Raw genomic sequence first — 12239 nt, forward strand, 5'->3', positions numbered from 1 at the left:
TACTGCCCCAACCCGGAAGGAGACTCAACAGCAGGGTCCCGGCCGGACCTCAGACTGCAGTCAAGGGTCTGGATTTGAGACTTCTTTGCAAGGAGGCCTTCAGAAATATGCGTGCGGGGTGGTGGGGGCGGGCAGGTCTCTGATTGCCACATTTGTTTCCTCTCTGCGGCTCATTTGTGAGCTGAGAACAGCCCACATCTTGTTTATCCCGGCCCCTGGCAGCCAGCGTGGTGCCTGGCACAGAGCGGGCACCCGCGAATGTTCTTGACTCTCGATTATGTTTCCAAAGGGGAATATATCTTTATTGTGAGTGTTTATTGAATTGAATTGTCACAGCTGACGAAGAGGAGACGAGGCCAGCTGAGGCCGCCTGCGCGTGTGGGTGACGTGATGAGAACAGTGCCTCCCTCCTGCACAGCACGTTTTCCAGGGGCCTTTTGTGGCCTCGTCCTGTTAGTCACCCGGATAACAACCACGACGAGGACCCATCCTACTTCCTGAGTGGGGAGCATGAGGCAGGCCTGCAGCCAGCTAACGCGTTCACCTGTGCCCATCCCTGGTACTCCACCCTTACCCTGGTACGCCATGCACGTCTCGATGACATCCAGGGTGGGCTCATCCTCACAGAGGTCGTAGGGCATGTTTCCATCCGAGTTGACGGCGAGCAAGTCGGCCCCACTGCAGAAAAAGAGAGAGCGTGAGGGCCCGGGAGGGGTGGCTAGGGTTGGTCTGGCTGCCTCGCCCCCGCCGCCCCCAGCCTCTCCCCCGCAACCCCACTGGGCACCCCAGCACCCACTACCCCTCCGCCTCGCTGGGGCACCCCAGCCAGGACGGCAGCTTCAGGATCCCCGGGGGCCTCTGACAGGAGCTCCCAGGAAAGCCGTCCCAAGCAGACCACCCCCAGCTTGCTGCTCTGTTGGGCCAGCAGACAGGCTCTTGAGGACAGATGTCAAAGTCTTCCTTGGTGATGATAATACAAATAACACTAACGGCACAAATTATCACACATCTGCTTAGAGCCAGGCTTGATCTAAGCCCTATACACACATCGTCTGAGTGAATCTTCGTGCTAGTCCTTTTGAGTTGTTATTGCGGACCCATCTCACTCAAGGGGAAACAGTCACTTGTCCAAGGTCACCCAGCAAGCAGGCGGGAGGGTCAAGGTTCAAACCCCGGCTCTATTTCAGTCCTTGTCCACCAGCTCCCCCTGACCTTCTCCCAAGTCCTGGCCCGAAAGGCTGACAGGACAGGGGCAGGACAGAGCCCTGGGGCTCTCTGGCAGAATCTGGTTTTTGGCCCAGTGGTTCCCACACGCGATCTTGAGATGCCCTGCAGAATTACCCAGGGAATCACCGAAATACATTGCAGCTTCCTGGGCTCCGCTCCAGACCTCCTGAAACACGGTCTCTGGGGGTGCGGCTTTGGATTATGTATTCTGAACCCACGCCCCACATGATTCTGGTACAGATCAGCGCTGGGGACCCACTGTACTCGGCTGGCACTCCCTTTTCCTCTGGGCACCATCACTGATCGGGCTGTGGCCACTCGATGTTCCCCGCGGCTCAGTCAGAAGTGCGATAATTTAAAATTGAATGTTGTCTTTTCTGTGTGTCTACAGAACTGAGCAGACTGGAAAGCCTTCTAGGGCAGGAAAGAACCCTCAGAACAGCATACAGAGAAATGGCCATATTCCTAGGAAAAACACTGCCACGTGGTGCCCCTCAAAGCAGGTTCTGTCCTGAAGAAAAGCATGTAAATAACATTTGAGAGGCAGGGCCAAGGAAGCAAGTATGTTTTTGTTTTTGTTTTGTTTTTTAATAGCAAAAGAAACCAAAAATGGCAACGAAACCCAAAGAGAGTAGAGGAGATGAGTGTAAACTCATGGACCCACAGAGACAGAAAAAAAAGAGATTTACAAAAAGAGAATGCTACCCTGATACAAAGCCAGACCAAGACCCTCCAGGAGATGGAAACTACAGACCCATATCCCTTGTGAACACGGATGCAAAAATCCTCAACAAAATACTAGCAACCCCCACTCAGCAGCCTATTAAAAGGATTCACACCAAGACTGATCGGGATTATTCCTGCAATGCAAGAAAGGTGAGTTTTTATGTCGTGTGCTAATATTTTGGGGGGAAACCGCAGGGAGAGACAGATTGAAAAGAGACAAGAGCCGGTGGGGGAGAGGGGAGGGTGGGTGACGGGCAGGGAGGAGGGCACTTGTTGGGATGAGCACTGGGTGTTGTATGGAAACCCATTTGACAATAAATTATATTAAAAAGAGAGACAGAGAGACAAGAGTGGGAAAGGAACACAGAGGTGGAGGGAGGAAGGGAACTGGGAGCCAGAGGAAGAGAGAGAGAAACAGAGACAGAGGTGAAGGGAGGGCATGGGGAGAAAGACAGACACACGAGGCACCACAAGAGACAGAGAAAATGGCACCGCAGGAGGAAAAGGAGAGACGGAGAGGGGAGCGGGGGGGAAGGGGTGGAAGGCAGAAACAAAACAAATAGAAAACCACCAAAGGCAGAGGGGAGGCTGTCCCTGGGGAAGAGAGGGTCACGTACTACTGAACGAGGATCTTCACCAGGTTGATGTGACCGCAGGTGGCCGCGGCATGCAGGGGCGTCCACAGCTCGTTGTCCTTGGCATTCACGTTGGCACCATGGGAAAGGAGCAGCTTGACAATTTCCTCAAAGTTGTCGATGCAGCACTGCGGGGGGTGAGGGGGGACACAGGGTCAGCTTCAGCGGGGCCCCGGCCCTTGCGGGGTTCCCCTCGAGAGGCCACAAGAAGGACAGTGCAGCCAAACTGTCTGCATTTGAATCAAGTTGCATTACTCACACACTGTGTGACGTTGGGCAAGCCACATAGCCTCTCTGAGCCTCGGTTTCCCCACGAGAAAGTTAATAACATTCGAGATAAAAATATAAGTGAAATATAAAAAATCCAAGGGGCAGAGAGAAAATACTTTGTGAGTGGTGGAAACGAAACAAAATTTTGAATGAGGCTTCAAAATCTTGTTCTTTTTTAAGCCCCAAGTAACCAAGCCTCCCCTCCCCCCCCCCCCCCCCGCAAAGAACCCTCCTCCACATCAGGGCTCTGGGGACCCTGACAGAGTCCCTGAAAGGACACAGCCGGGTTTATGCTCTGGCCTGTCCACATTTAGGTCAGCCCTGGGGACAGGGAAGGCTCAGGAACCCGTAGCCCCCCAGGGAGACAAAGACCTCTGACAGCCACCGGAGCCCCCAAACTCCAGGGACAGAGAGTGAACGATTCCAAGGGGACAGGGGGGCCTCAAGCCAGGGCCCTGAGAGGACAGAGGCGAGGATAGAGGAGGAAGAAGACAGGGAGTCACTCTATAGACCGGGATGGAGAAGCCAGCAGGGGACAAAGCAGGCATCTGTGCTCAGTGCTGCCCCATCCAGGGAAGGGCTTGGTCCCCGTGCAATGGGAGACGTGGCAGAGTTATACTCAGAGGAGCGACATAATCAGACTTGTTTTAAAAAAAAAAAAATCCTTCCTCTGGGTGCATGTGGAGAACAGACTGCATGTGAGCACTTTTTGAGGACGAGAGGGACAGGGAGAAGCTATGGCAAAATCATCCAGTTAAGAGACGATGGTGGCTGGGCCGACAGGACTATCTGTGGACATGGGGAGAAGTGACTGGATGCCAGCAGAAGGATCAGGGGCACTCTTGGGAGCCCATGGCCCTACGTGGCGATGGGGCTGGGGATAGGGTGGTACCATGGCCCCCCACCCCATCCCCGGCAGAGCCAGGGTTCAGTGCCAGAAGGACGTGCGGGAAAAGAGCAACCGTTTGTGCAGATAATGCCAGAGATCTCTTTCCAGCCTGTCTAGAGTTGACTGGGTCTGAGGGCATCTCTCCAGACAAGTGGGGCAGAGGTGTGACCCCAGAGGGGTGTGCCTCAGGTGGTGGAGAGAACCATGCAGTGGCACAGCACGGCCAGCAGAGGGAGCCAAAGGCACTGGAGGGAGGCAGTGGGGACATACAAGGGGCCCCCGTCACTGGGAGCTGGGTCTGGGGAGTTTCTGTCCACAGCAGGAGCAGGTCAGCCCCTGGTGTCAGGGGACAGCCGGGCCAGAGAACCCGCCCTTAGGGCTACAGAAAACGTGAGGACGGGGTAGCGGAGGAGCTCGGGTTGAAAGGGGAGGGGACTGCGCACCCAGAATTGCAGCCTTATGAGAGGGATGCCCAGGGACTGGACCGGCCTGCACCTCCGAGGCTCGGCCAGACGAAGGGCTGGGTTTGGGGTGCACGCTGGGGCGGTAGGTGGTGGGGTGGGCAGGCCTCCTCCCCTACATTCCCCAAGGTGGGAAATGGCACCTGCGGTTGGATGACTCCTCCCGCCCCCTCACTGCCCACATCCAATCTCTCATGGGGTGTGGATGCCGCCTTCTAAATCACTGCCCCCAGCCCCACTGCCCTGATGCGGCTTCATCATCTCTCCCTGCCTCCCCGTCGCCCCCCTTCCCACACCCTCAACCCACAGAGCTCCTCCTCGTCAATCCATGAGTCCCAGTTTACAAGCCCCGAAGGTTCCCTGTTGCCAAGGGGAGGAGAGCCACACGCCTTTACCAGGCGTGCGAAGGCGCTTCCAGCCTGTGTCGGATGCAGCCGCAGTGACACAGCAATGACAGCCGGGCAGTGGCAATAACAGCCTGTCACGTTATCAAATAACCCTGGCTGGTGCTTTCTGAGGTGCCGCTAGGGCCACCTCGCTAACTTTTGGCCACAGACGACCTCATTCAATCCTCAGAGCAATATTCCGAGTGCCGCACAGCCCCGCGAGGCTAGCGTCCTGCACAGTGCAGATGCACAGGACATCCCATCACCCTAGAAAATTCTACTAGACAGTGCCGGCCCTGAGCCTCGGTTTCCTGGGCTATAAAATGGGAACCATAATATTTCAAAGGGCTGTTGAGAGGATCAACTACACTTCACATAAGTGGCTCTGCACAGAAGCCAACGAGGTGACAAATTTCAGTAACGATAATGCCGTCTAATATTTATGCAGCGTCAGGAGACGCTTGAAGGGCTGTCATGCGTATTCGTTTAATCCTCGCAACGGCCCAGTGAGGTGGGTACTTACTATTTTACGGATGAAGAAAGTGAGGCACAGAGAGCTTACGTAACTTGCCCAAGATCACACAGCTAGAATAGTGGGTGAATGAAGCCCTGCGGAGCGGAAGAGAAGCCAAAAGGACAGATAGGAAGCCACTGGGCTGATGGCTGGGGGTGGGGCTTGCCCCTGGGGCTCACGGGTAGGGCAGCGGCCAGTCTCCGTCCATCCCTTCCTGCCCTCGTGAGCTCATGGAGACACTCTCGGGGAGACAGCTTGGGGTTCAGGCAGCCTGGGCTCCCACCTGCCAGACTGCGTGCAAGTCCACCTGCTCAGAAACTCGGGCCAGGGCACCGGGAGACTTCCGTGTGTTCAAGTCAGCACACACATATCGAGCACTGACTGTATACCAGCACGGGGAAAGATGGTAGGACGTACCAATGGGCAGGAGACATGGGCTCTGTCTGGATAGAGGGAGGCCAGCATCGAATGGCTAAAATGGCTACCGGAGCAGGTGCTCAGAAGAAAAGGACACTATACGATAGCACAGCTCTCAGGCTCTTGCTGCACACGGGGGCTAACTAGGGCACACCCCCACACGCCATGGGAAACGTGGTGGGAGGAGCCAGTGTGTGGAAGGAACAGAAAAGCCATGCGGCTGGAGCCCGGAGAGTCAGGGAGCATGGAGCACTGGTCAGGGGCCAGGCCTCGAGGCACCATGTGGGAGGACACCAAGAGTGCTTTGAGTAACATCAGACTTTTGGCCCGAGCGTCCCTGAGGCCACCGCGGGAAGAACGAAACACGGCAGGGCAACTGAATGCCGGGGACCAGCTAGGAGGCTCTGGCAGCACCCAGCTGAGTGATGACAGCGAGAACAGCCCCTCTCGGGCCAAGGGGGGGCTGGCCCATCGCGCCGCCCCGGAAAGGATGTGGGCCACGAGGGCACCTGGTTCACGGCCACGGACCACGGCTGTGCGACCCCAGGCGGCTCACGTGGCCTCCCTGTCAATCACCCTTCCCACCAGGGTGGACGGAGGCCTCGGTGGGTGCGAACAAACATGCTTCATAAACCTTGAGCTCAGAACAAACTTGCTTTGTCTGTTGAGCCCTTCGCTGGGCAGAGAGGACGCGGTGACAAAGGCTCCCTGTGCCGGGAGGCTGTGCGTGTGCCGCACGCACGTGTGCCCAGGGGCTCCGTGGGCGTATCGGTGACAGACACGCACATCTCCCAAGTAGACAAGAGCCTTTCAGACGAGACAGCTGAGGCTGCCCTTCCTCCCCTCCGCCCTGGGCGTTCTGGGCAGGAAAAGGCCGGGAGATGGCGTGACCGTTCCGCTGGGGTGCACGGATCCAGGGACCCCAGGTCCAAGGACCTGGCCTTACCTGGTGCAGGGCTGTGAGTCCGTCCTCATTGCACAGATCAGGGCTGACCTTGTTCTTCAGGAAATAGCGCACTGCAACGGAGGGCAGAGGAGTGAGCAGGTGTGCAGGGGGGCCCAGGTAAGACCCACCGCGCCCAGGTCCTGATGCGAACGTCCTGGGCACAGGAGGCAAGTGTGAACAGCCCTCCACCATACAGATGAGGAGCTGCTGTGGGGAAACTAGGGGGGATCTGGGAAGGGCAGGGACACGGCCGCTGCTTCTGCAGGACGGATACCGGCTCAGCACCCCCCGGGGGTGGGAGCAGGGGAAGAGACGAGGTCTCAGGCGCAGAGGGGATGGACGCGGCCCCTCAGCTCTACCCTCACCAGGCCCAGTTCCTAGAACCACAGGCCTGTGGCCTCCCTGGCCCGAGGGTGAACTGAGGTCCACATGAGGGGGGAGTCTGAGGCCTCCGCCCAGCCTTCTGGCAAGCGGCGACGTCTCCAGCAGGGCAGGAGTCTGGGGGGGGACATGGTCTCAGTCTCTGGAGCAGCCTGTCCACTATGGAGCCAGCAGCCGCATCTGGCTATTACAGCCTTTTAAACTTACACTCATAAGGATTCAAAAGTCACGTCCTTGGTCACTCTGGCCACATTTCAAGTGCTCAAGAGCCACACGTGGCTACCGTATTAGAAAGTGCCGAAATAGAACGTTTCCATCCTCACAGAAAGTTCTACTGGACAGCGCCGCTTTGGGGCACTATAAATGGAAATGAGCCCCATCGCCAACTGTCAAAAGCCTTCCGTAGCTCCCCAGTGCTCTGGGAACAAAGTCCAAAACCCCTCCTAAGACATACGGTGTTCGCATGATGGGCTCCCTCCTGCAGGCCTCCATCTTGCACAGCCCGGGGGGCACCGTTCATACCGCCATCTATAAGACCGGCACCCCCTGGAGCAGTGCGCAACTTGCTCAGCGGTACATGGTGCTCCTACCTACCTACCTCTCCAGTCTCATTCCTTAAACTCCAAACACCTTCCACAATGGTCTCTCATCAGTTACAGGGTCACCTTGCATCCTCTGGTCTCTGAGCTTTTGCATAGCCTGTTCCCACTGCCTGGAAGACTCACTCATCCATCCACGCGTCCCTTCATTCATCCACCCATTCGCTATCCGTCCATCTTCATCCGCAGCTTCATTCATACATCTGCCCCTGACACACACACCCGCGCGCGCGCGCACACACACACACACACACACACACACACACACATCTGCCTCACTCCTCAACCTTCAGGTCTCAGCTCAAACTCCCCAGACGAGGCACTCCCCTGTTAACATACACCCACAGCTCCTCTGTATCTAGTTTATAGCCTTTCACAACCGAAATTACATAACTATCTGGGTCATTAGGGGCTTTGGGTCTGTCTGCCGTAGGACACTAAGCCCCAAAAGGGCAGGACGGTGACCTGGCACTTACTGTTCCTTCCCCGAGGCCTGGCACACGGTAAGTCCTCAGCCACTCTTCCTGGACCGTGGCCTAATCGGCAGCCCCCTAGCTCAGCCCAAGGACACAGCCTCTCAGGCTCCGAGCAAATCAGACCACCCTGCAGCGGTGACCCCCACAGCCTCGGGGCAGGTAAGAGTTATGGCAAGATCACTGATCACCGAGGGCCAGCCTGCCGATCCAGGGGCCAGTGGAGAGCCTGTGGGGCTGGCTGGTGGCCTTTGGGAGAGCAGAAGTGGCCATGGTGCCCCTGTACAGGACGGATTCTGGGAAGGTTCTGCTTATACGAGGCAAGCCATCAAATCCCACGGGGAGCGCCGGGGTGGGGGTGGGGGGGACCAGGCTCCCTGTCCAGAAGACACTCTTGGAGACAGAAATGAAACACCAGCTGCCAAAAACAGCGTCCGTGTGCAGGAATTATTGGGAACCCAAGATGAGGAATCACTCCCATGGCGGGCAGTTATTTTCAGCCCAAGAGGTAGGAAGCATCACCCCCATCTCCACGGAGCCCTTCGCATGTATGAGCCACGGTGTCCTTGGAAGTGTGCTCTGCCCCAGCTGGGAGCCTGGATCTGGGCACAGCTCACTGGAGCAAAGAGCCCACGGCACGCGCCCAGGGCGCGACCGGGCTTTCCTGCCTCCGGTTCAGCAAGAAAAAGGATTCTTACATCCACAGTGCCTCCTTACTGAGCTCCTCCTGTGCCCCCAGGTCCGTGCAGAACCATCTTCCTTCATGGGGCTCCTGTCTGTAACGATGCCCCTCATGGAGAAGAAGAGACAAAGGGTCATAGTCACAGGAGACCAAGCAGAGGAAAGCAGGTCCTCCGACTCCGAGGCCCTGACTGTTGACCACGGGGCTGCTCCCCTCTGCCCCTGAGGCCAGTGGGAACCAGCACTAACAGAGTGATCCACACACAGGACGGAAGAAACACTGCAGGTCCTGGGGGCACAGTCAGGTCTTTCAGAACCGTGTTAACTGCGAACTTGCACCTCTCACTTCCTGTTTAAACCCTCTCATGGCTCCCCACGGCTCTTAGAATGAAGTTCAAAATCCTTTCGTGGCCTTCACCGGGGTGGGCACACGGGCCAAATCTGGCAGGCAGCCTGTTTCTGTAGATCAGGTTGTTTATTGGAACAAGAAACATTTATCTACATATCGCCAATGACTGCTTTCATCCTGAAACAGCACAGTTGAGTCACAGAGCAGAGACTTTATGGACCACACAGTCTAAAATATTTACTCTCTGGCCCTTTGCAGAAAATGTTTGCTGGGCTTCAAGGTCCTGCATGGTAGGGTCCCGCCTCCAGGGCTACCACCTTGCACAATTCCCAGGCTGCATTCCTCTCATCACGGTCTATGGGAATGGCTTCCTCTGGAGTTGTGCAGTGTGCAGCTTGCTCAGCTGTACCCAGCAGTCCTGTCTCCCTACCCCTCCAGGCTCATCTCCCGAAAGCTACTACCACCATTTTTTTTTAAATTTTTTAATGTTTATTTATTTTTGAGAGAGAGAGAGACAGAGGGTGAGCAGGGGAGGTGCAGAGAGAGAAGGAGACACAGAATCGGAAGCAGGCTCCAGGCTCCGAGCTGTCAGCACAGAGCCCAACGCGGGGCTCGAACTCACGGGACGTGAGATCATGACCTGAGCCCAAGTCGGACGCTCAACCGACTGAGCCACCCAGGCGCCCCTTATTTTTAAAACACAAATAAAAAACAACCACTAAGCTCCCGCCTGGTCCCGCCAGGCGCTGGGGATGAAAACAGTCAACATCTCGCATTTCTCAAAAGCTCCTGGCCTGGCTGTAAAAGACAGAAGCATCTCTCTCGAGGGAGCTCCAAGCCTCTGTTGGCTCAAGGACCGCAATGAGGTGGTCCCCACCGCCCCCCGTGCAAGCAAGGTCCCCCTGAGATGGCAAGGAGGTGGCTCCCACCCTCCTCTCCTGTATTCCTGCTCCTGGCACCCACCCTGTCGCTCCGCCCACACCTCCCTGGCAATCTGGCTGGAATCTGGGCCAAGCAGGGCCGTCTGCTCCCCTCCATCTCCAGCTGTAGCGAGTGAGGCTGAAGGGACCCATCTCGGCAGGAAGCTGGTGGCGGCTGCCTTTGCCGGGAGAAATCACTGCTGATGAGCTGGTGGTTTTTCTACCACCTGACCCACTCTACCCCACAGAGCAGACGGCCTGACCTCGAGCTGGTCTGTGTGGCACCTGCTCCCGGCCCTGGACGGAAGGACAGAGGTGTCTGTCCATCGAGGCGGACCTTGGGCAATCCACACTTGCGGGGGGCGCTCTGGGGCTGAGCAGCTGCCGCCCGGCCATGTGACTTGCACAGTCATGTCTGTGGGGCACCCACTCACCGGCCCTCCTCCCCCCTCCCCGCCCCCTCTCACCTCCTTTTCCACCCAGCGCCCAGCAACGAGGCCACATCCTTCCACTGCCTCCGAGGCACCGCGTGATGCAGCCTCTGCCCCTCCCCAAATCCCTCAGTGACCGATTCAGTGGCCGCTGGCTTCTTTCATTTACCAAATCAAAATGAAAGAAAACAAAAACAGAGCTCCTCCAGGCTTTTACACGTGCAGGTTCCTGTGGCTGGAGCCCTCCTTCTTCTCACTCTTGGGCCAGCGAACTCTTCTTCAAACCTCAGATTCCAGCTGAAACGTCACCTCCTCTGAGAGGCCTTCCCTGATCACCCCAGTCTCGGGCAAGTTGCCTGAGTTACCCACTCCCATAGTACCTTGCATTTCTGCATTTCAGCTCCACAGCAGTGCCTCTCCTGGTTTGTGAATACAGGCTGATTAGTCTACAATGATTATATAACTCTTTCTTTAGTTTTTTGGGCTCCGCGAGGGAGCCCGGCTCCTAGCAGGGGCTCCAGAAATTATTGTAGCAAAAGCACCAGAAATATGCTCCCTCAGCAAATTTCTAGTTTTTGATTATTATTTTTTAAATGTTTATTTATTTATTTTGAGAGAGAGAGAGAGAGAGCAGGCGGGGGGGCGGAGAGAGAGGGGGAGACAGAGAGAATCCCAAGCAGGCCCCATGCTGTCAGCACAGAGCCCGACGCAGGGCTCGATTTCAGGAACCATGAGATCATGACCTGAGCTGAAATCAAGAGTCGGACACTCAACCAACTCAGCCACCCAGGCTCCCCAATAAAGCATTCACTATAGTCACTATGCTGTGCATTAGATTCCATATAACGAACTGAAACTTTGTGCCCTTTGGCCAATATCTAAAAAAAAAAAAAAAGGTTACTATATAGGGAGATGGGTATGTGAATTAGCTTCACTCTATTAATCATTTCTCTCTCTAGATCAACATCCTGTTGTATATCTTACATATATTCAATTTTTATTTAAAAATAAAAATTTTAAAAAGCAAGTCTATTGTGTGAATGGACGAAGGAAGGAAGCGAGGGAGGAAGGGAAGATTGCTCGGGGGGAGGGCGGGAGGGGAGGGCCCAGAGAGCTGCTTGCCCCTGGGACCAGAGAACCCTGGGGACATGCGTACAGCCCTGCACACACCACAGGGTGTGTGACTCAGGAACTGAAAAGCCACAATACGGATTTGGTACAGAAATGAAGCAGCAAATATCCCTCCCTGAGCCTCCACTGGCAATGCAGCTGGACCCGGCAGCTGACTGCAGGCGTCCTTCAGGCCACTCCCAGGCCGGGCACGGACACCCATCAGTCCCCTCCTGCCCGGGGTCCCAGACCTCACGCCCTCTGCCTGACACCTTCCATTGCTCTTTGTGCAGCCAGCCCTAACCGTGCCGGGCACGGCGTTAAGCACTTTGTCTTTCAATCCGTTAGTCCTCCTGATCCAGTATGAGGATTAACGACCGGCTAGTATCACCTGCCTGCTATTATTGCCCCCAATTCACAGATGGGAAAACTGAGGCTCAGTCTTGAGCAAGGGAAAGGACTTGTCCAAGGGCACGTGTCTGGGAACGGCAGAGCTCGGACTTCTGACCTCGGCTGGCTGCCTCCAAAAGCTGAACGCTTCACCGCTTGGCTAAAATTGTGGCCACACAAGGGCCCGGGCAGGAACGTGGACGGCAGAGAGAGGAGCAGGGTGAATGCAGCAGAGAGCCACAGACAGGATGAAAAGCCAGAAGGGCCGGGACCATCGCCGATCATTCAGTGTTCAGTACTGGTTAATGAAGACGGTGATCCGTGATAGTCATCACAGCGACTCTCTTAGTGCAGCCTGCAGACGGGGACGCGGTGGCACAGAGGTTAACACTTAGCCTGAGGTCCCGTGACAGGTGAGTAGCAGCTCTGGGGTA

The 12239-nt window shown here is 56.1% G+C and overlaps 1 protein-coding gene across 5 annotated transcripts in view; it reads right to left on the reverse strand.

Annotated features, from left to right (window-relative positions):
• The window catches only part of PPP1R16B (protein phosphatase 1 regulatory subunit 16B), a 100776-nt gene that overhangs the window by 18748 nt on the left and 69789 nt on the right, over positions 1 to 12239 (reverse strand). For 4 of the 5 annotated variants that reach the window (XM_053199966.1, XM_027070084.2, XM_053199965.1 and 1 more), the window contains exons 3-5: positions 6472 to 6542; positions 2571 to 2716; positions 575 to 678 (exon numbers count right to left, since the gene is read on the reverse strand). In XM_053199966.1, the coding sequence (XP_053055941.1) occupies positions 575 to 678; positions 2571 to 2716; positions 6472 to 6542 (321 nt within the window). Of the gene's footprint in view, positions 1 to 574; positions 679 to 2570; positions 2717 to 6471; positions 6543 to 10341; positions 11167 to 12239 lie in introns of those variants that run through there. The other variant, XM_053199967.1, reaches the window with a different exon arrangement.

This window comes from Acinonyx jubatus, chromosome A3 (assembly GCF_027475565.1).
Source record: "Acinonyx jubatus isolate Ajub_Pintada_27869175 chromosome A3, VMU_Ajub_asm_v1.0, whole genome shotgun sequence".
Classification (NCBI taxonomy): Eukaryota; Metazoa; Chordata; class Mammalia; order Carnivora; family Felidae; genus Acinonyx; species Acinonyx jubatus.